Genomic DNA, 26279 nt, shown 5'->3' with positions numbered 1-26279 from the left:
GGGACAGAGGATCCGAAGCAGGCACTGTGCTGACAGGCTGACAGCAGTGAGTCCGATATGGGGCTCAAACTCATGAACTGCCAGATCATGACTTGAGCTGAAGTCGGATGATTAATTGGCTGAGCCACCCAGGTGCCCCTCAATGTAGGTTTTCTGATAAGCAGTGCAGATTTTGGGCCCAGGAGGCAGGAGGTCTGAGTTCTAGTCAGCCTTTGCCCCAGAGAGCTGTACAACTTAGACTTTTTAAATTTCTTTAAGCTCAGTTTCATTTCCTAGAAGAGGAGAATATTGGACTAAATCATGAAACTGCTATTAATAATAATGGTATTTGTTGAGTCCTAGTATATGCCAGACACTCCACTGTTGTGATATTTAATCTTCAGAGCAAGCCTATGGAATGGTTCTATTTTTAGCTCCATTTTACAGAGGAGGAAACTGAGCCTTAGGAAAGGTAAATAACTTGCTTAGGTCACTCAACCAGTAAGTGGAAGAGCTTGACCTACATATTTTTACCAAGCTGAACTCTTAACCTGATACAAGTTACCTACCTTTTCCCGTATACCTCTCTTTCACTTTTAAATATCTATGAATTCATGTATGTAACTGCGTACCTTTTTGGTTGTTTACTGTTTTCACCCTTTCCTCCATCTCTCTCTTCTTTTATTTCTCTGTCAAGCACTTATTATGTCCCCGTTATATGTTGAACCAAAACGAGGCACTTTGAGAGTAATAAAACATAGCTCTTTTCTGCGTGGAGTATATCCCATTGTTTGTGTAGAACAAATGACAGGGACCATGACTGTAAACTTAGTTACCTGGAAGTTAGGCCTCTGGGATGGTAATCATGAAGAACTTTAACTTCCCACCATACTGCGTAGCCACATATTAACTAATGAAAGCCAAACTCTTCCTATGTTCCTTTTCATCTTTTGGTGAATTGCCAACGTATAGTTCAGTAACCAAGGAAAGAAGCCGAGGAGAGAGGATGAGAAATAAGGAGTGTGGATATTGTACAAATTATATTATCAGTCTCTAAATAATGAAGAGTTTAATTTTTAATTAACTTTCGTATTTTAAAACTTAAAAAAATTGAGAACCACCTCAAAATGTTAGAAGAATATATTAATGTTCAAACTTGCTGAAATATAATTATTTGATATTATTTTCTTTGGCCAAGTCTTTTATGAATCTTAGACTCCAGAATTCGTTATTAGAATTCAAGCACTAGGATAAAATCTAAATGCTTTTCCTTTTATATGATAGCTTTGGTCTACTAATTTTGAAAACAAAGGTAATTTGGTTTACAGTTGACTAACTCATTCCTTTCTGAACTATTTCATCTTTTAAAATGAGAAGGCATTTATTAATTTTTAAAAATGTTTACCATTGTTAGTTGTTTTGGATTTCATAACTAGTTTCTGAAAATTTAGTTATGAAATAGTTGCATGGAATTTGGGTCTTTTTCAGTATTACAATGCTTTGATCTTTTCAGTTAAATGAAGGACGTGCAAAAATTTAAAGCCTTTGCTGTACAAGGAGAATAGTTATATTTTCCCCCTTATTTGATTAAGAAATAAATGAGCATTTCCTAAATTTAAAGCATTAGTACTTGAACTTTATCAACTTTTTGCTTTTGTCCTTTATTTAACTCTTCCCTTTAGGGAGACCGTTATAGCCAGATAGAATTTTCAAAATATTTGTGCCATCTTTGCTGTTAAAAATATTTTGTGGAGCATTTTCACACATTTTTGAAACTTGGAAGCACTGACTAAAAATGTGTTGATTACATTTGTTTCTGCCAAAATAGTTAAAACATCTTTGAAGAGGTTGTCTTTGGAAGCAAACATCTTGGCTTGGAAATATTTGCCTGTGTTGACAAACTCAATATGGGATTTGCTTTTGTCTGACTACACTGTCGAGTAGTGCGAATCGAAGAGTTTATGCAGTAGTCCCCACCTGGTGCACAGTTACCTCTGCTCACTGGGGGCAGGTGCTGTTCTGAACCCTGTGTGTGTGTTGTTTTAGGCTCTCAACATCTCCATGAGGAGATACTTTACATGGGAAGAAACTGAGGCCCAGAAAGGCCACAGGGCTAGTATGTGGTGGGGTCCGGAATTGAACACAGGTCACAACCTTCCACGGCTCTGTGCCAGTCTTCCTCTCATTGTTACACTTTTACTCATGAAACAATTATGTTAAGAAATTCTGGAGGTAGAAGAATTTTGAGGTCCATTTTTTCCAACGTGCAGCTTTCATTCTTCTTCATACCAGAACTCTCTCAAATAGAATATAACCTCTTTTATTTTAGCAAATATATGAAGGAATTGAATTTCCTTTGATACCACTCTTGTGTCCAACCCTCTGAAACCAATAGTTGTTTTGTGTTGTGCAAGGAAGCACATTTGATTAGCTATCATTTCTATATTTACTGTGTCTGTTAAATCAGTTTTTGCTTTTATAAAATGAGATGGTTCACTGGTAGGCACAGCTCTTTCTGGAATGTTTTAAGGAGTCAGTATAGATTTGGGGTGGCAGAGGAAAGGGAACTTACGAAATCTTGAATCAGAAGACTAAAATTTAACCCAGTCTTACTTTCCCCATCTGTGAAACAGGGTGGTGTGTTTTGAGCATTAAATGAGGTAATATATGTGAAAAGGATTTACTTAACTTCTGGTTAAGTACTTGATAACTTCTATCTTGTTAGTGTCCTCTGCTGCTGTGGAAAAGAGGAAACATCTTGTAACCATCGGCTGAGTAGAAAAGCTGTATGTTTTCCAAATTTGTAACAGGGCATTTCTTTCGTTCCTATGGACATGAGGCATTATGCATAAGCAGAGTAGGCTGCCTCCTTCTGTCTCCCCAACTCTACTCATCCTCTCACTATATTTTAAGCAAATATTTACTGAATACCTATCATTTGTCAGACAGTATATTCATCTAACTCTGTAATTAGTTAAAAATTTTGTCAACCTGTCAGAATAGAAATAACCCCTGGGATGAGCCAATTCTTGGAGCTCATATTGGTTATGGACACCTTAGTACATGTACATTTCAGAGACATTATTGTTAGTAGTTCTGGTATGAGAGTAGAAGAGAGCATGATGCCAGGGGGAAATCTACCATTCTGTAGGGGAAGTGCTGTCAGTTAAGGTGTTGTGTTTAGTGAGGAAAATTGCTGTGAACCCTGACCTTCAGTTTATGTCAGAGATCCAAGGGTATAGCTTCCTCTGAAAATGTGTAGAATTTTATGTATCAGCTACTTTGCCAGGATAGAGACTGAGAAGCTCCGGTGAAAAGGGTCTTGACTTCAGGGGTTAAGGCAAAGGTAGAGGGTGCTCTTTCGTGACCTATGTGTGGACAGCCATTTTCCCAGCAGAAGGCACACTGAAAGGAAGCACCCACTCTGGCTACTGACCCAGAGAGTTGTAAGGATAGATTTCTTTTGTAAATGTGAAGGAGAAACTTCTTGCAGATTCTAAATTGGAATTTAGAAGACCCAAGTCCACACCCTAGGCCTTCTACTAGCATGGGAGATGCTGGTCAAGTCACTTCACTTCTTGTAGCCTCAGCTTGCTCACAAGTGAAACAAGGGAATCCTCCAAGTGCCTTTGGGTACTTTCAGCTTGAGTTCCCCTGATTCCTTAATCCTTAAGTATAGTTATAGCTTTCTCTAAGCTAAATATCTTAGTTCTTTTTACTTCAGAGATGTTGCCTTTCCCATGTTACACATAACTTATTTAAGTAGTAAATTTGATTAAGCTTTTTAATCTTTTCAACAAATTGTAGTTATTAAAAAAATAAAAAAAATAAACGTTGCATGATTTGCCTTGTATAGAAGAATGAAATACATGCATTTTTTTTTAAAGTGAATCTTTTAGGGAGTATCCAACTCAGCTTTGCAGTTTGGCTGTTCTTGTGTTCTTAGTGCATGCCAGAACCATGACAACATCTGTAAAAATAGGGTGTTCCTATCTCCCAGTTGTCTGGTGGCATTGACTTTGCTCAGAGGACTTTCACATATAATATGGCCTCAGCTGACCAGCACAGTGAGGCTGTTGCAATTCAGTTAGCAGTAAGTGGGTCATCTAGTAATAAGCTGTGAATAAAATCAGAGTGTGCTATGAGATCGGTTATGTTGGCTTGTTTTCTTTTATTGGAAAGGCATTTTGAGGTAGTCTGTTGTGTCAAGTTTATGGAATTGTTTTAGAAAAATGATTTAGATGAAGCTCAGTTTCACTGCTTAATGTTGGGTTCTCACTGAGTAGTCTCTGGGCTTGAGCTTGCTGCTGGGTACTTTTGTGCAGTAGTCAGGGCATTCTATTATTATTGGAAAGTGAGCTTAATTGGAAACGTTTTACTTTTCTAAAATGACAAGTCTTACATGACATGACAGGTTAAAACTCACTCATCTCAAATGAAAACATGAAACATGTTTCTGATCTTGCATTATATATTCCCTCCCTCCACTTATTCAGCAGATATTGAGCACCTAATCTGTGCCATGTTAGGCAGAGTATGAGGAGAATGTTCCAAGGGGAGTAGTAGCTTGAACAGAGGACCCTAGGAGAGAGGGAGCATGTGGTTCACATGGTTCGAAGTTCAGATGGTTCGATCATAGAATAGGAAGGAGATGGCTTGAGTCTAGAGAGAGCAGCCAGGGGCGCCTGGGTGGCTCAGTCCGTTGGGTGTCCGACTTCGGCTGAGGTCGTGATCTCACAGTTTGTGGGTTCGAGCCCCGCATCGGGCCCTGTGCTGACAGCTCAGAGCCTGGAGCCTGCTTCGGATTCTGTGTCTCCCTCTCTCTCTGCCCCTCCCCCACTCGCACTCTGTCCCTATCTCTCAAAAGTGAATAAACGTTAAAAAAATTTTTTTAGAGAGAGCAGCCAAAACTGAACTGGAATACTGTGGCTGTGGAGTCAGGAACAACCTGAAATGGCATTTGAAAGTAAGCCAAGACTTGGTGCAATGAGACTAGTTAGGAGACTATTACTAATCCAGACACTGAGGCTTAGTTCCAGAAGGAGGTGGAAGCTCGCTTGAGCCCAATATTATTCCAGGTGTCTCATGACTGTGTCTTTTTTTTTTTTTTTTTTTTTTAATTTTTTTTTCAACGTTTTTTTTTTTTATTTATTTTTGGGACAGAGAGAGACAGAGCATGAACGGGGGAGGGGCAGAGAGAGAGGGAGACACAGAATCTGAAACAGGCTCCAGGCTCCGAGCCATCAGCCCAGAGCCTGACGCGGGGCTCGAACTCACAGACCGCGAGATCGTGACCTGGCTGAAGTCGGACGCTTAACCGACTGCGCCACCCAGGCGCCCCTCATGACTGTGTCTTAAAGGATGTCCTTAGTATTGACATTGGAGAGTAGAGGTGGTGGTCCAGACCAAGGATAGTAATTATTGTCACTCGATAGTTTGTAGTGGGAAAAGAGAGAAAACAGGGAATATAAGACCCTCCTCTCCCCTAGAAACAGTCTTGGGACAGCTAATATATCCATGTTACTGATGCTCGTGTCTTCCTTAGGGATGCGGGAAGCTAGTAGATGCATGAGTTTGAGTGGCACAATGAGTCAACACCCATGGGGAGGTTTCAGGAGCATTGGAGCAACTCATGCTTTTATGTTTTGAGAATTCCAACACTGGATTCTTTGGTTCCATTTGCAGAAGCAAACAGTCCATTTGTTGTTGGGTGTGTATTGTGTCTCTGAGCTGTTTGGTGAGACTGTGGTTCACATTTCCTGATGGTGCTCTATGAGGCATTTGGTCAGATGTGCACTATGAAACAAAGCTCATCCCTGAGCAGGCACATGCCTGGTTCTACCGCAGTTAGAACTGTGTGAATTTGGGTCAGGCTTTCTTTCTTGTGTTTGAATAATGTCTGCACCCTTTCCCCCTCCCCTGCCCAGAGACTTCTCTAAAGCCCCTTGGACCTTATTTACTTCCATTTATTAGTGTTTCAATCATTGTATGTTGTCTCAGCTCTGCCAAGAGGAAGAAGGGAAATTATGTAGTAAAATCTTAGTGTTGAGTGTAAGGGTAGAGGTGATGTGGGAATAAGGGATGTGAATGTAGGAAAAAGTATGAGGGTTTTTGTTTTGTTGGTAGCATTTTTTTTTTTTAGGCTGAGCTTTTTGGTTTTTTAATTGCAGTTTTTGATCTTATATGGAGTGAAAAGAAAAAAAACAGATATGGTGACTTCTTTATTCTCAAGGCTCAGGATCCTGAACTATGAAAATGACTTCATATACTTGGTATCTGGATTCTTTTTTAATGCCCTAAATGGTTTAAAATAATTTTGCTAAAATATATAGCCAGCAGGCATATTTTTAATTCAAATGGGTTTCGGGACTTCCTATCCAAATGGTTAGATTTTTCTGAGATTTACCAGTAGGAACAATACTTTTAGAATCCACATTAGGAGAACCCACTGTCTAATAACATGACCATGCCATTTTTGAGAATGCCTTATGTTGTGTATTTTTAAAGCTTGGAACTGTTCTCTGTAAACCAGCTTTTGTCAGGGCTCTGGAAAATACTTGCTCTTCACATAAAAACCTTGTAGATTTCCAAATTTCAGTTTGGACTGTCCTCTTGGAAGAGGAATACACATAAATAGAGTGGTTGTAGAAGGCCAATTACCCTTTCTTGCTCTGGCCGTGTCACGGCATAACCACATTCTTGACTTTATGGGAAGGAAATAACGTTTCCTCTGTAATTCAAGTGAAAACTACTTACTGAAATTTCACATTTAAAGCAGATAAGCCAGAAAAAAAGTCAGTGAAGTTGCTTAGTTGAAAAATTAAGGAAAATAAGCAGAAAGAATTATTTTGATTATAGCTAAAGTGGAAAGCCAGACCAAAACTTGACAGTTCATACAAACTTCAGATTTCCAGTAGTGAGACTCAGTTCTAGAAGAAGGTGGAAGCTTTGCTGAACCCCATACCATTCTAGACTTAACATAATTTTGTCTTAAAAGATACTGCAAGATTGACATTGGCATTCACTTGGACTTGGGATATAAAGACATTTTAATTCAAACATGTCAGCCTCCTCCCATCATACTCTTCCTTGAACTTGGAGAATACTAGATTTAGGTTATTTTTACACAGTGCCAAAATAAGTTTTTTGGAAAATGTTGCCAAATATGTCATTTTTACTGTGTAGATAGTAAGCAAAAACCTACAAAAAATGGTTGAGTGACATTTTTATGGGTGCATCAGTTTTTTTGCTTGGAGTTTGCACAGTGTAGGTAATAAAGCCTCTCCTTCCTGTGTGGGACCTTGAAGTATATGCTAAAGCAGAAGTGATCAAGGGTATCCTGGTTGCCTGAATGAAATAATTTAAATTCCAGAGGTTCCTAACTCAATCACAAAGATATATGCTCATGGGCATTTACTGTCTATTATGTGCCAAGCAGTGACAGAGTTAAGACAGTGTAATGCTAAAATGAATAAGACATTGTCATTTTGTGTACGTTTGCTCACATATTAGAGGGACAGAAGATATATCAACAGATGATAATTATACACAACACGTGTTATTACAGTAGTGTGTGTATGCGCCGCTGTGGAAGCAGAGAGGATGGTGGGACATCTCTCACAGACCCTGGAGATTGAATCAGCTGGGGCTTCTTCAAGGAGATGGATGAGTGAAGGGGTTGAGTGGGATGGCAGCTGGTGAGGGCATTCTGTAGGTAGGTAGTAGCATATATAAATGCATAGTGTCCTGTGGAAATGTATTGTTCTTGAAGGAATAAGAAGTGGTTCAGTGGGGCTGGAGTATGAGGAATTTTGGGGGGTGTGTGTTGAAGGGGAGGGAGGAGAGAAGAGGCTGCATAGGACTGTGTGACCAATTGAAGATAGGTACAGATGGAGATAAAGGCATCGAGGATGACTTCAGTGTTTTTGATTTCGGAGCAACTGGGTAAATGATGGGGCCATCCTCTGAGCTACAGATACAGAAGGAAGAGTGAGATGGAGAAAGAGAAATTCAGCTTTCTCTATAGTGGGTTTGAAGAGGTTGTGAGATAAAGCACAGTGAAGCCAGGTAGATGCAAGTTCAGGTGTTACTTCTACCTGTTAGTAGTTTGTGTGCACTTGAGCAAGTCGCATAACCACTTTGTGCTTCATTATCATTTGTAAAATGAGATTGTATCTAATGATGATGAGATGATACTTGGGAAGTGCTTCAGTACACGGGCTCACTGAAGTGCTCAATATATGATTGGTTTTACTATTTTGACAGAAGTGTTCATTAGGGAGTTAGAATTTATGGCTCTTATGTTCAGGGGTAAGTTTTGGGAGCAACATGGGGATCCCAGAGTCATTGGTATGAGGGGGGAAGTTGAAACCATTGTAGAAGGTGAGATTGTACAGGAGGCGTGAGAAGAAGCGGGGGTGCTGAGGACTGAGCCTGGGGAATAGCACTAAAGGAAGGGTAGCAGTGGAGCCTCTACTGCAAACTGACAACGAATGGCCAAGGATGCAGGAAGAAAACCAGGAAGGAGTGACATCAGGAAAGTCAGGGAAGAAGACTGCCAGTGACAGATGCCTCAGACAGATCAGGAGTGGAGAATGGACAGATTGGAAAGCAACCCTTGAACTCTTCTCTGTGATGTTTTTCTGTCATTAAATTGCAGGCTCCATGAGGGTGGTTGTATGACCAACTCCTCGTAGTGGTACTAGCAGACATTTGTGAGTGCTTATTGATTAAGTGAGACTATGGAAGAGGAGGTTGTAGATGATTGCTCACAATATCTTTCAGCTCTTCAGGTACCACGTGACCTCCCTCCTTTCGTGCTTACAACTTGCTCTGTTACATTTTACCATCTGATTTCCTTTTTCTCCTGGGAAAATTGAGTCACGAGCAGGAAGCTCCCTCACTTTCTTGTCTGGTCACCGCTACTTAGTTTTAGTGGAGTGATTGGGATGGAAGCCACATCACAGCAGGTTGAAGAGTAAAGATAATAGAGCTAAAAAATACAAAAATAAAGTCTATTTAAAAAACATGAAAGTTACAGAGGGTTTTTTTTTGTTCAGTTGCTTTACTGGAAGAGAGAGAGACAGTGATAAGAAAAGAGGGAATTGAGTTTATAAATCTTGTTTATTTTTGTTTTAGGATGGAAGAGATGGGCATTGTCAGTGTGGAGCCTGATGTGGGGCTCAAACTCATGAACTGTGAGATAATGACCTGAACCGACATCAAGAGTCAGATGCTTAACTGGCTGAGCCACCCAGGCACCCTGAGATGGGCATTTTTAAATACTGAGAGCCAAGACCCAGATGTGGAGGGGATGATTGATAGAGTGAGAATTCCCCAGGAGACAGGAGGTGGAAGGATTCTGAGCATATGAGAAAAGCAGGTCATGCAAAAGCCAAGTTTGTTGGTAGCAGGGCAGGGCAGTGAGGGAGTTCTTACTCATGTTGCTATTTTCTCGATAAAGAAGGAGATTAAAAAGTGAATGGTAAACATAAATAAGGAAGTGGTACGGTAGGGAATTTCATGCAAATGGTAAACAATATTGAAAGAGAGATTGTGAGGGATAGAAAAACGGGCCAATTAGGACACCAAGAAAAAGTGCCAGGTTTCTTAGCGTGCTTAGCTGAATTGCAGACCTGGAACCTGTGGTGGCAGCAGTCCACATGGGACTGCAGTTTTCTAGTCGAGCTTTATAGCAGAGGGAAGAGTAGGGGAGATGTGCAGCTGACTTGGCCAGGATTGGGGTTTGGCTGGGGGCTTGCAGGGCAAGGAGAAGGGTGTGAGGGAGTTGAGGAAGTTGGTTGAAGTGATGGATCACGTGTTGCAGGCCAGCTAGAGAAAGAGGTGAAGATAGAAGAGGGCTCATAGAATGGATCATAATGAGGCATATCAAGCAATGTGAGATGTCAATGAAGCCAGAGAAGTGGTTTTTACCTAGGGTTGGGGAATGAAAGTGGTAGAACAGGAAGTCACTATCGGAAGTTAAATATCGGAGGCGGACTAGTTCTGGTGTAAGATGATGAGATCCAGGACGTAGCAATAGATGTGTGAATGGATGAAGTGGAGAGAAGAAGGACTGTGAGGATGTGGCACAGCATGGAGCCAGGTACACACTGAGCCAGGTGTCAGATCTTTGGGGGATGCAGGAATCTTTTTTTTTTTTTAATTTAAATTTTAGTTACTGTACAGTGCAGTGCTGTTTTCAGGAGCAGAATTCAGTGATTCGCTTCCATACAGCACCCAGTACTCCTTACAAGTGCCCTCCTTAATGCCCATCACCCATCTAGCCCATCTCCCACCCACAGGGATCATTTTTAAGGAGAAGAAGGTGGTGATATAAGAGTGAGTGGCCTACAGTGTAAAAGTGGGGTCTTCGTACCTATGGGTCACGGTTTGAAAACTATCATTTTTGCATCACTGGGGGATTAGAATATGCTTGCCCTGCCTGGTGGTATGTGGGACTTGACCGGAGGTGAGAGGGACAGACCAAGTTCAGTAAAATAGTAGAAGCAGTGACGGTACTGAAGTTTTAGGAGCCTTTGTTTACCCTGGAATAGATATTTCTGGAAAGCTTGAGAGTGGTGGCAAGCTGGGTCAGGAGAGATGAGACAGGGATGAAATACAGGCTCAGGAGGCTCAGTGACAGGAAGAGCTCGAATTTGGGTGGTAGCCAGCAATGACCTGGATGTGAGGCATGAGGGCTTCAAGTTTCCAAAAGGAGCTCTGGTGTAAAGGGTTTTGTTTGCTTTAGGTGTTAGCTGACAGATTGTTGGTGAGAAACTTTAAGTGGCAAATACTACTAGTAAAATTATGGTGGGAGAAGCTAACATTTGTATGCCAGGCACTGTGCTAAGCATTTGATGTGGATTTATTTTACTGAATCTTTAGAACCACTCAAAAGAGGTAGAGATTCTGTCATAATTTAAGTTTTTTAAATGAGGAAAACGGATTTTAGATGATGTGGATGGCTCTGGGTTGTGGTCCCGTTTACTCTTGGAGCTGGAATTTGAACCCAGGCAGCATGATTGGAAACCTTCTCTGGTCTCAGTATTGACTTCAGGATCTGAAAGGAGGAAGCTTGATTACTTCCTAGAACCACCCCTGACCTTTCACTGAGGGAGGGTTCAGACTGTTGTGCTGAATGCATAGATTTTAAATCAGGGGTCATCAATGACAACTGCAGACATAAATTTTAGAGTTTAATTTATTTTTCATTTTGGTTTTGATTGCACAGTATCATGAAAAGTTTGATATACTCAAGAGAGGTAGTAGTTAATGGTAACAGGACATTTTAAAAAATACCTTGAGTTTCTCTATAGGAATAATACTGAGGTAATTGGAAATGGCAGGAAAAGCTGAAAATGAGTCAATGTGTTAGTAGTCTTTAATTATGTTAAAGTTTGGTTCATAATATTTGAATATACATTTGAAAATCACAGCTTTTTAAATAGTGTATACATGTGTAATAACCTGAAGTAGTGTGTGGGAGTAACAATCTGAAATTCATCCATTGGAAATTTATTTAATTAGACTGTACTGCTTTCTCTTGGTTGATATTTAGACCATTTTTCGACCTCAGAACTCCCCCTTTAATATCCTTCCTGGGATAAAATGCTGAGCAGCACTTGAACCTATTAAACTTACCTTGTAGTTGAAATTTACTGACTTCCCTTGTGAATAGGTAATTCAGTGACTGGACTGGCATGGAACGTTCTTGACCAGCAGAAAATAGTCCCCCGCCTTTCCAACTCTCTCCCTTTTCTTTATTTAGTTGTGATTACCACCCACGGAGCTCCCTTGTGGTAAGGGTTCCCAGAAGCAGTTGATTTTATAATTTGTAAAGACTAAGAGAAGCCTCTTGTGAGATTTTGCCAGGAGGCATAACTTTCTTGTTTATAGTTTCCTAGATTTGTTTCTCTGAACCCTTGTTTTTATAAATGTTGATTTGCTTGAGGCAACAAATTTAAAAACTTTTTACTTCTCAGGGCACCTGGGTGGCTCAATTGGTTGAGTGTCCAACTCCTGATTTCGGCTCAGGTCATGATCTCATGGTTTGTGAGTTTGAGGCCTGCATTGGGCTCTGTGCTGACAGTGGGTAGCCTGGTTGGGATTCTCTCTCTCCCTCTCTGCCCCTTCCCCACTTGTCACTCATGCTCTCTCTCTCTCTCAAAATGAATAAACATTAAAAAAAAAAACTTTTTACTTCTCTTTACAGTAGGAGAATTGGGAGAATAATAAAGCCAAATTTTTGCTTCTCCCTTTGTAAAAAAGAATAATAATAACCACAACAGTAAAGTTGCTGACATTACACTGTGTTCGTGTTGAATTCTCATGACATAGCATAATAACTATTACCATCATTATTTTACAAGTCAGAGTATGGTCTTGAAACAGTTGAGTAACTCGAACATAAATGGTGGAGATGGAATTTAAACTCCTGGGATGTACTAGAAGGGCTCTCTAGCATAATTTCAGATCAGGGTATCAGTTGGAAGTTGGGGGTGGAATAACATTGGTGATTTTTCTGCTCTTTTTTCCCCCACATTAAAAAAAAAAAAAGGAATTTGTCCTGTATATACTATATAATGTGTTCATGCATGCACATAGTTCTTTTCATGCTGTGGAGATTAGCACAGGTTCTTAGAAAAGATGATTAAATTGAGACCGTGAGCTCATATTTATTTTTTTTGTTATAAAAATAATTAATTAATTTAGATCGAGCAAGGGAGGGGCAGAGGAAGGGGGGGGGGAGAGAGAGAGAGTCCCAAGAAGGCTCCACACTGTCAGCACAGAGCTGGACAGGGGCTCAAGCTCACGAATCGTGAGATCATGACCTGAGCCAAACTCAAGAGTTGAACGCTTAACCAGCTGAGCCACCCAGGCACACCCTGAGCTCATCTTTCAAATCATTTGTCAAGGAGCATGTCTCATACTGTGGCTGAGAGCAAGCTCCGCAGGGCATGGAGATCTATGCAGAATATTGGAGAAAGGGTGTGTGTGGCTCCCGCCATGATGTCCAGGTGGTGGTGTTAGAGGCTGCCAGGCCTGGCATGGGCTTTTGCTGCTGCAGCCTGCACCAGGTTCCTGGTTGGCCTGGCCTCCGGCTCTTGTGGCAGCTGGGAAGAATAAAGGGCTTCCTGTCTGAGCCTAGCACTGCTGCATGTCAAAGGCTTTCTTCAGTCTGGGACTGTCAGATTTTCTACTTTCAGTTCTTTGACTCTGGCTCTTCTGACCTCTGACTTCTGTGTTGTATTTACAGTCTCTGGGTAAGACTTTAGATTGACCAGAGTCTTAAACATGATCTGCTTCTCCCTCCTACCTCCTCATTTTATAGATGAGGAAGTTGACTCACAGACATGAAATGTATTATTCAAAGCTGTGGGAGTAGTGGCCAGAACTAGAAGCCAACCTCATGACTTGAGTGATTTTTTTTCCTGTTACAAAATGACTTGTGCCTCCCTATATATTGCTTCCAATTCTTTATTTACTCATCCTGATCCTGGCTTCCCGCCTGTCTTTCTTGATCCCTTGGCTTTCATCCTGCACTGATGGAGGGAACAGTTGTTTCTTGGTGTTAATCCCAGCTTTGGAATCACTGTGTGACCCCTGGTAAAGTCACTTTGTGCCTTAATATCATTATCAGCAGATTAAGTAGGACCCTTGTTAGAGAGGTTCTTAAGAAAATCAATCATGTGAACTGGTGACCTGCTTTATTTAGTGAAAGAGACTTTTAGAAAATTAAATGAAAATGAACAAAGTATAGGGGAAAAAATCAGTTAATAAAGGTATCCTGTTGAGTAAACTGAGAAAGGACTCATGAGAAAATTAAAGAGACTTTAGGTCAAATTGTTATGTAATGTAGTTAATTGGGGAAAGTACTAGTTTCCTTCTTTGTTCTTTACACAGAATACCTGTCAGTCAGATCAAATCCTGCTCTGCAGGTGGTAATATAGATTAGTTTGTAGGTTTTACTTTGGATCCATTTGAACTTGGCAAAACCTTTGGTTGGATTATTTTACAGATCTGATTAGTAAAGAGGAATGTAGAATTCTCAGTGCTGTGACATTTTGGCATAATAAAAAAAAAATTAGGTGCTTAGGTTAAATCCTCCTTTTCTATCTATGAACGTCTTTGAAACTCAGTTTCCCTGTATGTAAAATGGGAAAAATACATTTAGCTTTCCAGTCAGAGTTATGAGGACTAAGTAAAATAACACTAATGAAGTGCTTGGTACATAGTAGTTTCTCAGTCTGAGCTGGCTTTCTTCCTAATATTTTAACACTTTCTGTTGTGTTTAGATATCTGATATCCATGTTACTGGAGAGTCAGAGGATATGTCTGCGAAGGAGAGATTGCTACTGTGGACACAGCAGGCAACAGAGGGTTATGCTGGAATACGGTGTGAAAATTTCACTACCTGCTGGAGAGATGGAAAACTATTTAATGCCATCATTCATAAATACAGGTATGGAATTTGTGGGGTCTATTTTCTTAGACAAATATGAGAAGTGTTTCTTCCATTTCCAGATTTTAAAATAACCTTTTATTATTATAGAAGCAATACATGTGCATGGCAGAAAGTTAGAAAATACAGACCAAGTACAAGTAGAAACATCAGATTCTTACCACTGCGAGATCATCACTCTAAGCTTGGTGCATACACACAGACCACAGAGCTATATCATATCTTTGAATTTTGCTAGTAACTTGGAAGACAGTAAGCTCTGATATATAGAGTCTTCAAGTGGATGAGCATGATTGTACAAATGGAGAACTGATGAGTTGTAGGGTAAGGGTTTAGTTCAGACTTAGAGCTCACACATGTCCAAATTACAGTCTCCTACACTGGTTACTCTGATGAGTAGCTGGGTTCAAAAGAGGACAACTTTGGGGTCGTAAACAGTTTTCTGGGTGAGAATTATTAACAACTGAATCCCAGTTAACACTGACATAGCACTTACTATAAAGTGCCAGACACCATCCTAAGCAGTTTTTACATATATTGATTTATTTAGTTCTTACAGCATCCCTATATCATCATTCCCAGTTACCATACAAAAACTGAGGCACTGAGTAAATACTTGCTTGCAGTCACACAGAGCAAGTGGCAGCTTTGAGATTCAGACCTGGGGCCTCTGGCTTTTGACTCCATGCTTTTAATGTCTTCTAAGGAGCTAGAGCCCCAGAAAATATTTATTGAAAACAATACGTGTGTTGATCTCAGTAACTTTTCTTAGTTTTGAAAAAATTATATCATGTTGTTGAAGAATGTCTTCCTAAGTAGAGTAAGCTTAAGCTATAGCTCATTGGACTAACAAATTTATTTGATAAAAATAATAATTTTATAGAATAGTTAATATTTTGATAACTTTCTACATGTGGGGCATTCTGTTCATTGATTTCCATATGTTATCCCATTCAAATCTAACAGTCCCACAAAACAGGAACTGTTATTATCCCACTTTTGCAGAGGAGGAACCTTGGGTTTGCCAAGGTCTCGCTGCTAATACATCATAGAGCTGAGATTTTAATCTCAGTCTGCTTGATTTAAAATCGCATTCTCCCCATCTGTCTCCTTTCTCTTTCTTTTTTTCTTTTCACTCCCCTGAGGACCTTACTCTCTTTCCCTCTTTTTTTTACAAAGGGGAGAGATCTTTTTCTCTTTCCCTCTTTTTTATTTTGGAAATTTTAACATCAGTCAAACTGTAATGAATCTCCCACGCATCCGCACCCAGAGCCCCTTTATAACACTGTAATAGTCTGCTTCTTTATGGAACGACATTTCAGTAGAAGTAGGTATAGTTTGCCTGATTAATAAGAAAAATCAGAATCAACTCGCCTACACTTGTTGAAAATAAAGTATCAGATCTCCTTAAGTAACACAGTGCCAAGAGGGTTTAGTCGGTACAGACATTGCTGTCATCATACTGCACTTCTATGTGACTTAAAACATGAGGCCATCAGAAGGCTGCATAATTGGATATATTTTATACCTGGGATGATAAGATCTTGGCCTTTAAATAAAAATATTTGGATTGTTATACCTGAAGGATTTATGTCATGATGTACCTTTGAGTGTGTGCTCTTTTCTCTTTGAAGTGTTTTAAGTAGAAGCAAAGCATTTAGAAGCTGGCTATTATTCTAAAATAATTGACTTTTAAAAACAATGGTCTCTGGACATTGTCTCTTCAATACTCGTGAAAGAGTATAAGTACAAATTAGTATATACATGCTATGTGTTTTTCTCCTACATATGTGACAGAAATGCTGAAATTTCCTGGGGAAGTTTAATATTATAGAGCTCATATTGCTTTAGGAGAGAATTTGGATCTTTTGAATATTATTTGCTTTGAACTTTTAATTTGACAGAGTGATCATTTTAGAAAATTGTTTAGCTTTACTGGAGCACCTGGCTGGCTTACTCACTGGAGCATGTGACTCTTGATCTTGGGGTTGTGAGTTCAAGCCCCACGTTGGGTGTAAAGATTACTTAAAATCTTTTTTTTTTTTTTAAAGAGAAGAGGGCATCTGGGTGGCTCATTTGATGAAGCATCTGACTTCTGACTTTGGCTCAGGTCATGATCTCATGGTTCTTGGGATCGAGCCCCATGTCGGGCTCCACACTGGCGGTTTGGAGCCTGCTTGGGATTCTCTCTCTCTCCCTCTCTCTCTCTGCCCCTCCCCTGCTCTCACATGTGCATACGTGCGTGCGCGTGCTCTCTCTGTCTCTCTCTCTCAAAATAAATAAATAAACTTAAAAAAAAAAGAATTGTTTAGTTTTAACTTTGAACTTTGATTTCCTAGTTGGCTTTGTTTTCCCTTGTTAGAATTCATGGTAGAAATACTGAGTATCAGTTTTAAGTGCTCACGAGATTTCTTTGTTGCTTACGTTCATCATCATGTGCCTCATAAAATACTACTGTGGCCTTTTTCACTGGAAGAAACTTTTCATGTGTAGAACTGTTTTTAGCTTTTCTTTTTACTTAAAAAATGATCGAGTACTTTTCTTCTAGCATGTGTAAGAAATGGATGGGGTTGAACTACACATAGTTTTCACTGTTGAATGTTTTAAAATACTCTAAAGGGGAAATAGAAAGTTATAAACAATTGAAAAATCACTGTAAGAAGATTTTTGGATATACAGCAATAATCACATTTAGAGAGTAGTGTCTAATTTATAGTTGTTTTTACTTGGTAATTATTCCCCTAAATTTTGTGATGTATTTGGACTTGCTGTGGAAACATATCCATTTAATTGGGTTTGGGGGTCTATTTCTAGATTAAAAGTTGTTTTTTATATATGAGTTTCATTTGACTTATGTAATAAAAATGATCTGAGGTGGTACATGGGTTTGGTTTCTACTTAAATACCAAGCCTAACTGTATGGAGTACTCGGTTGAGAAGGATCTTGACAGGGAGTGAGGGCTTAGCAGGAAAGAACCTTGAGATTCCTGGAGTGGATGGGTGGAGGATTGTGGTGCCACTCATGAAGCAAGTTTGCACGCCCCAGAGAGAATATGCAAGATTTCTCTGGGGATTGCAAGGAAAGTGGACACTCTTTGTCATTTCAACTATTTTTTTTAAAGGTTTTATTTATTTATTTTGAGAGAGAGAGCGAGCACTAGCATGAGTGGGTGAAGGACAGAGAGACACAGAGAGAGAGATAATCTCAAGCGGGCTACACATACAGGCCTCAATCTCTTGAACCATGAGATCTTGACCTGAGCCGAAATCAAAGAGTTGGACGCTTAACCTACTGCGCCACCCAGGTGCTTCCTATGCCCCGTATTTGTCATTTAAAAATAAATGAGTATTAATTGTAGTAAATGATCTGGTCAGATTTTTGTGCACACATCTCCTGAAGATTTAGAAATACTGATCTGAAATGGGGACAGAATAATAGCACCCTTCAGATTTTGTATTGCTGTCAATACTGTCAAAACTTAAGTACATTAATTTGGATTGCCTAGCATAATTTTATTAGTGTTCCCACATAGAATATGACTTATGAAGTGGAGAGAATGTTTGTTAACCCCAGTAAGCAGTACTCGACTAACATGAAATAAAAAAGAAATTTTTATAGTAAGAGTAACTTACAGACATTACACAATAAAAACCATCCCTGAAGTTAAAAAGAAAGTAACTGTTGCATAGAAGGCACCCAAGAAATATGTGTGGACTGTTGACCATGTATCAGTTTCTGTGTTAGCTGTTTTTATATATGGTAGCTTTTAAAATGATCACAGTCCTGTGAAATAGATGACACTATTTCCATTTTTATCTGCGTATTAAATGATCACATTATTAAATTACTGAAGAAACTGGGGCTCAAAAGGGAAACTAATGTACTCGACGACATACCTTTTAAATGATGGAGGTGACAGCTCAGGAGTCTCAAGTCCTCATATGCTTCTGTGTAACTACTTACCATAATACCCTGCAGGTAACCTAGATATCCAGAAATGGAACTGTTGACCTGAGCAACTGTGCTAGGGCAGTGTTGAAAACTAATGATATTCAGCAAAGATACATGAGAATTCTCGATGAATTTAAGAAATGTCTACATGAATAGTATATATATAAATGCCAACTAAGATCTTTGTCCCTCGTAAGAAATTAGTGAGGGACATCAGTCACATAACTTAGAATTAGCCGTCAGTGAAAATGGCATTAGCAGCAACTCATAATGTGAGGAAAATTGTAGATAATAAGAGAACATTAAAACACTCAGCATAAGTGAGAGCAAAACCACAAATGAACTGTTCTGTAGTTTTGGGTATGTCATATTATCCCCAAGAAAGTGAAGAGCCTGGATTATGCAATGGGTAATAAGAATGATAAAGTACTATGATATAGTGGAAGAGATTACAAAGGATAGCTCTTATAGGTTCTACTTAAATAGGTCATTGATTCAGATGGTAACCATGATTATTGCTTATTGTTGTGAGCATGGTATAATATATAGAATTATGGGATCACTATGTTGTATGCCTGAAACTAATACAACATTGTATGTCAACTATCCATCAATTAAAAATAAAATAAATAAATTTTTAGAAAATTTTGTTCCTGATTCTTTCTAGGAATGTCTGTTTGTTGTGTTCAGTTTTCAGTGGAAAGAATTCAAATAATAAAACTACCATATATCTGTACTAGCTTGTACTTGTTTTGTTTGTATAGTTTAAATTTTCTTGAAAGAGTATTAAAATCTTTTCACTGAAAACCACAGCTGGTAAGAGATCTTAGGTGAATAAGCCTCACTGTTGCCCCTAACCTTGGTTTTCATTCAAAAGAATAACAAGGTAGACTGGATTTGATGGACTTAGATCAAAAGGATGTCACAAAAGCATCTGATGAGTAAGTAGCTTAAAAGCAAGAGAAGTAGAGTTAACTGAGAATCAACAGCCTCTGGGATTCTAAACTGCAGTAGATTAATCATTCTCCTAGAGTTTGGATACAGAGGACTAAAATTCCCATTAGTAGCACATGTTCTTCATAGTAGGTGTTACAGTCAGACCGTTCAGCTGATTTTTCTGTGCTCTCATTTAAGAGTGTGCTCAGTTATCACAGTAAAACTGATTTTGTTTTTCTTTTTGAGAGAAATAAAGCTCTGGCTTCTAGCTTGACATTCCGCCCCTGACTTGTCCTACTTTATCAGTCACTGCATGCAGATAACTGCCCCAGAACATTGATGAAAGCCAAGTTCCCAAACAGCAGCACTCACTGTGAAAACATGTCTGCCTGAGCAGGCATGAACATGAATGTTCGCCCACAGGCCACAAAGAACAGGGCAATATGTGCGGTAGAGCCAGGTGAAAACCTAAGGTGGTAGGATGGAAAGGTACGAATATGTCACGACTCACATGGTAGAGGGGTGGTGTGTTTGGCAGAGAGATTATTTCTGCTTAATAGTTTCTGTTTGTCCTAGTCTTGTTTTTAGTTTATGCCATTCACTGGTTTGAATTTCCTTTTGAGGCCCTTGGCATTCTTTTCATAAGCATGTTTTACATACATTATGTAACCAAGGAGGACTCCACTTTCTTAGGATGGATTGTGTTCAGGAGCACGCCATTTAAATATTTTCTAATCAGGCAGCCAGAAGCTTTTCACTTGTCTGAGTGTGTAGTTGGATAGCAATTATTTTGTTCATTGTTTGCATTTTGAATTAGAACTTAATGGGACCATCATATTTCATTACATTAAATGTTTAAAGATGCTGTAATTGGGAAGATTAGACTGTAAGGCTGTGGTCAGAATCATCATGTTTAATAGTCTGACCTGGAGGCCTGTGATTAAGCCGCATGCTTGGATTCAGTCACACCTTACAAGCTGAACTGGATTGGACTGGTTTAATACTGGGAGGAGGCCCTTTAGGGTTTGAAATGTTCCCATAGGAAGTTGGATTAGTGTTGATGAGGGGATTTTTTTCCCTTCAGAACCAGGTCTGCCCTTAGGCTGCAGAACCCAGAAGTCTGAGGGTGTGTGTATGTGTGTGCGCATACACACAAGTATGGTCTCTGGTGTGTGTGTGTGGCCATGGGCTAGGCAAAGACACAGAGCCCCGAAGGTTATAATTTTTGGAAAAGTTACAAGTATTTCAGTTTTTGAGGCAAAATCAAATTGCTTATTTGCCTTACCAGATAAACTCAACACAGTTGAATTCTGAGAGCTCACCGTGAAAGCCTGGTAAATTTTATAGTAGGTTCTCCTACTATACTGTGGTATTTCTTGCCACAACCCTACTTTGACTTGCATCTGTGACTTTTATATAAAAAAAAATAGCAACTAACAAAATGTAATACATTAACATAGTAAAATACTCAAATAGAATAAAGGCGAATGCATTGAAATGTGATCTCTTTCCCCAGATACCCAGTCCCCTTCCCTAGAGACAACTGTTCAGTTTCTTTCATAGTCTTCCAGAAATGTTCTGTGCATTTACAAACACGTGTTTTGAGGCAGGGTGGGGGGAGGGTCAGCTTGTTGAGGTATAATTTACATAAGCACCGAATCTTGAACATTATTATAAATAATCTTTTCTAAAACACAGTTGAGAGAATGGCATATATGCTATTTCACATTTTTCTTTCTCCTTAATTTATTTTGGATGTCTTTCCATATCAGCAGAAATGGGTTTACCTTATTCTTTTAAAATGCTACAGAGTGTTCTGATGTATGGATGTAACATTATTTAATAGTATTGTATTGATGGACTTTACATTTTTTTGCTATTAAAAAGTGTTGTATTGGACTTTGTATGTGTGTTTGTGCAGATGTGTGAGTGTGTTGGTTTGACAAGTTCCTAGAAGTAGAATTTCTAGGTCGAAGGGTAACGCATTTAAAGTTTTAAGACCTATATCTGGATTGTCTGCTAGAAGAGTTGCACTGAAATACCCTTCTGTACTGTTTCCCCTCCATGATGCCTTTAAGAAAGAAACATTCCATTATTTGTTAATGACATCCTAGCAGATATTAAACCCCATTCATTTTTTTCTATTCTTCTTTTAAGTTTGTTTATTCATTTTGAGAGAGAACGCGAGCATGCAAGTGTGCACAGGTGGGTGTGGGACAGAGAGAGAGGGAGAGAGAATCCCAACAGTGCAGAGCCTGACACAAGACTCGAACTCATGAACCATGAATGAGATCATGACCTGAGCTGAAATCAAGAGTCAGACACTCTACTGACTAAGCCAGCCAGGTGCCCTCTCTTCTTTTTTAATTTACCCTTTTATTCATATAATTTTTTTTCAGCTTTTAAGGTATGTGCCAGAGCTGAAATTGCAGGCTTATGTTTCCCTCTGGTGTGCAAGCTATTAGTCTAAACATGTATGTGTTGAGAGTTTAGGGGAAAATGACCAAGTAAGTTGGCAAATTTGAGAGTGATGTGATCATTTAAGACGTTAGAATGCCAGCAGTGGGGGTGGTCTTGAGGTAACATACAAGAGAATGTGGGCCACAATGCCAGAGGTTTGGGAAGTATGTAATAAACATCAGATTCCTTCCCTTCCTGCTGCCCACCCACTAATAACAGGGCACGTGATGCCTGTAAAGCACAAGAGAAGCTGGGCTTTGCTGAAATACTCCCCTTACTTTGAAACTTGACATATGCTTCCTTCGTCCTGGCTCCCTTCGACATTTTCTTACCTTTCTCTAACACTAAGATTTCTCTTATGTTGCAAGAGTAGCTGACATATCTTCTATCCATCTATTTTTCTTTGATAGGTCCATCTGTTTTGTTGCAATATGTCTTTATTTCGACTCATTTTCAGATTCCTGTTATATGTTATTTTGTGATATGAAGTGGTTTAATATTTTCTATCAGACTAAAAAGTAAGTTTATCCCTCTTTTGGAGGCATATTTATCCCCTAGAGAGTAAGATTTACTTAAGTTCACTAAAATATAGGTATTGAAAGAATTATGTCTCTATCAAAATTAATACTATTCTCTGTATTTGTTAAAGTGTATGAAGCTGTTATGGGGTTAATTGTTCTTTGTGAATTGAGAATTGTAACTCTTTAGGTATCTTTTAATTTCCATTGGTAGGTTCCAATCTTGAAGTACTAACTAAACTCGCTGTAAATCATAGCATTTTTCGTACTTTGCTTTCTGTCTTGTTGGTAGAGAGTTACTTTATAGAAAAAAATAGGAAGAAAATTTGAAATAAATTGAGGCATCTAGTTCTGAGAAAGGGAAAATTACCTTCATGGCTTTGTTTCCTTCTACAATACGTGCCCAAATAGGAGCATAAAGGAATATATACACCCATTTACAAAAATATGGGTGGGTCTCTTGCATGTTCATCTTTATTTGCTGTCCTTTTTTTTTTTTTTTCCGCTGAGGGGAGGGGGCTGAGGGGAGATACTTTTTGTACCAATAAGAACAGTAAAAACATGCTAAGCCTGAACATGATTTAATCCAAACAGTCATCTACGGGAATTTGTTATGGTAACTGCTGAACTGCCATAGGATAAGTGAGGCATATTGAATACATATTGTTATTGTGTGATCTATCAGAGAACAAATGTTGAGTAACGTATGTGGCTTCATGCAGCTGTGTGTGAGCAGGTGCGTCGTGTTCTGGAGTACAGACGTTGTTTTAAGACTGATTTCTAGGTAAATGGAGGTTTTGTTTTTTTTTTTTTTTTTTTTTCCACATAATTTCCTTTCAATTCCTTGCATGCTGCTGAGTACATACTAGTTTTCCAGCAAAGCCTGAGCCTGTGCGCGCCCAGCTACCTGCTTTGTCTGTGCATGTACTCAAGCAGTGAAGCGCACCAGGAAAAGTCATATGCAGATGATCAGTTTCACTGTGACTTCATGCTTACCAGCTTCAACTGGTTCTGATCAGCAGTCTTTTCCTATCTGTGTTAATTCACACCTTCTCTCACTCATACTGCCTTTTCTCCCCTTACTATCAGCTGATGATCTGCACTCCTGCTCTCAGAGAATACTGACACCAGCAAGTGAAATGTCTTTCTCTTTGCTACCAAAGATACAGACCTGACTTCGTTTGCATCCATCCCAGCCCATCTTTGCTCCTGTTTGACAGATGAATTCCTCCTCCACCTCTCCAAGGCCTGTATCCCTCCTCCTGTGCTCTGGATCCCATCTCTACCATTGCCTCAGAAGCCTTCTTTCTCATTACACTAAACCTTTCTCCCTTAACAGATCTTTCTCCTTGAATTTTAAGCACGCTGAAGCCTCTTGGCTAATAAAACAACAAAAAAAATTCCTCTCTTAACTCCATGCTTTTTTCCCGTCTACTGCCTCACATCATTCCTTTCCTTAAAGGCCAGACTTGTCAAAAGAATTGTCTGTACCCTCCATTTACATTTCTTTACTCCATATTTATTCCTTACCTCACTTCTTCTGGCCTCTGGCCCCATAATCCACCAAAACTCTTCTAGGGTCAAGAATGACTTCCATGTGGCTAAATCCAATGGGTCGTTTTCAGGCCTCATTTTTCTCCTCTGTATTTGACCCTACTGACCATTCTTTTCTTCTTGAAATACTAGTCTTTTTTCTTTGGTTTTTATGGCTCCACACTGCCCTGGTTTTCCTCCTGTTTCTTGGGCTCTTCCTGCTCAGATCTAGGCCAATACATGTTGGGAGTTTTTGGGGGGTTGCCTGTTGACTTTCTTTTCTCTCTGTGTTGACTCCCATCCATGCCCACACCCCTAAGTTCTGTGGATTTGACCTTCGAAATATCTCCTTCCCTGTCTGCTTCTCTCCACTGCTGCCACATTCTTTTGCAGTCACTATGGTTCCCTACTGGCTTCTGTGGGAATACTTTCAATACTTGAGATTTCTTCTGCATGTAACCTCAGATCTGATCATTTAGGCCTGTAACCTCCTTAATGCATTTCAGTGCATTAGTTCTTAGAAAAATATTCAAAATCCTTTAAGAAATTCATGAGATTTGGGGCCTCTGGGTGGCTCAGTCAGTTAAGCGTCTGACTTCAGCTCAGGTCATGGTCTCATGGCTCATGAGTTCAAGCCCGGCATTGGGCTCTGTGCTGACACCTCAGAGCCTGCCTTGGATCCTCTTCTTCCCTCTCTCTCTGCCCCTTCCCTGTGCACACGTGTGTGCACATGTTCTGTCTCAAAAATAAACATAAAAAAAAAGTTCATGAGATTCTGCATCATCTCTGCCCCTGCATCCTTCCAGTCATCTCTTACCATGTGTCCTCCTGATGTTGGCTCCCATCCCAGGCAGTGGTATCCTTGTTCTCACGTGGCCTCCAGGCCTGAACATGTGCAGGCTTTTCCCCCTCTGCCTTGGTGCTCAGGGTGTTCTTTCCAACCAGGTTTTCTCCTGGTTTACTCCTGAACTCCCTTTAGAGCTCTGAGCTCTTCGTATGCCCAGTGCCTATATTCTTAGTGCCTCTCTGCCCAGCACATAGTAGGTGCTTATTAAATGTTGAGTGAATGAATGAACTTGCTAGTTTGTTGACTGGGAAGAATTATTTAGGATTAGTGTTACTGAAGTGCCAAGTTAGGCCTTCTGTGACATTTTCATTACATTGGTTACATGCCAGTGGATGCTTTTTAATAACCCGTGTGTATAGTGGTTTATATTTAGTTTCACAGGTACTTTCACATAAATCTTCTCTTGAGACCTTGGACAAATCAGTTGGCTTCTTCAGATCTAAAATGGCTTTCTTCCACTGCACACAAATCTCAAGACACTCCCTGGAATTCCAGATGATTCTTATAGTTCCTGATTTTCTGTAATCCTTGATTTTCATTTTTTTGTAGGAGAAATGAGAAACCTGAGACACAGGTTTCTGGATGCATGTTCACAGTCAGAGAACAAGTTAGGACTAAATCACAGGACACCTGAGTCACAGCCCTGTTACTTGTTTCTATCTCAGTAGAGCCTTTTTGCTCAAATATGTAAAAATGGTCCTTTAAATTATTTTAAAGTTTGAAAAACTGTGGTAAAATATACGTAACATTTACCATTTGGTATGTTAATACACTGTTGCTAAACCATCACCACCATCCATCTCCAGAACTGTTCTCCCACCCCCCAAACGCTGGTAATAACCATTCTACTTTCTGTTTTTTTGTGTGAGAAAGAAAATTATTGCTCAGTGTCCTTTCACATGATCAGGTATCTCCTATCGTGAAATTTATTTAAGTGATTTTTATTTCAATGAAACAATCTGTCACCAAATGCTGTCTTCGTCAGCTACCTCGTTTTACAGTCTATTCCAGAGTTGGGCCAATATGAAATGTGACTCCGCCCCATCCCCTCTAATCCTAAACGTGTTCTTTTCCTCTTGATTTAAGCAATAAAAATCAGCACTGGAAAAGAGGGAAAAGGCTTGCTGTCTCCTACTGAGAGTCTAAGGCAGTAGGCATGTTTGTGTCTGCTTTGTGTTTGTCTTGTTACATAATTATCTGATAGTGTTATGGATTTTTTTTTTTTTGCCAGTGCAGAATATGGATGATTTTGAAAGAAAATGAGAAATGTATTAGAGGCAAGAAGGATTTGAAAATGATTTAGTTCCCAGACTTGCCTGATAAGAATCACCCTGGGGGAAGGGGAGAACCTTGTTAAAATACAGATAACCAGGCCTTTCTCTATATTCTGTCAGTCTGGAGTAGGGCCTAGCACCATTCCAAGTGTGGAAAACATTGTTACAGTATATATTGATGAGTACTGTTTGGGTGACAGTCTGGAATTACATTTATTTCATACAGTTTATTTTTCTGAATATGCCAGCATGCACAGACACACTCTCTTGTGTTTCTTGTATTACCATCATCATTATCACTTTCCCCACCAGCAGA

The 26279-nt window shown here is 39.5% G+C and overlaps 1 protein-coding gene across 21 annotated transcripts in view; it reads left to right on the top strand.

The window, feature by feature from the left end:
- The window catches only part of DST (dystonin), a 493789-nt gene that overhangs the window by 280803 nt on the left and 186707 nt on the right, over positions 1-26279 (top strand). For all 21 annotated transcript variants that reach the window (XM_049652833.1, XM_049652831.1, XM_049652828.1 and 18 more), the window contains one exon: positions 14277-14443. In XM_049652833.1, the coding sequence (XP_049508790.1) occupies positions 14277-14443 (167 nt within the window). The remainder of the gene's footprint in view (positions 1-14276; positions 14444-26279) is intronic.

The sequence above is a fragment of the Panthera uncia genome (assembly GCF_023721935.1).
Source record: "Panthera uncia isolate 11264 chromosome B2 unlocalized genomic scaffold, Puncia_PCG_1.0 HiC_scaffold_24, whole genome shotgun sequence".
In the NCBI taxonomy this organism is placed as follows: Eukaryota; Metazoa; Chordata; class Mammalia; order Carnivora; family Felidae; genus Panthera; species Panthera uncia.
This window is presented reverse-complemented; position numbering and strand designations above follow the sequence as displayed.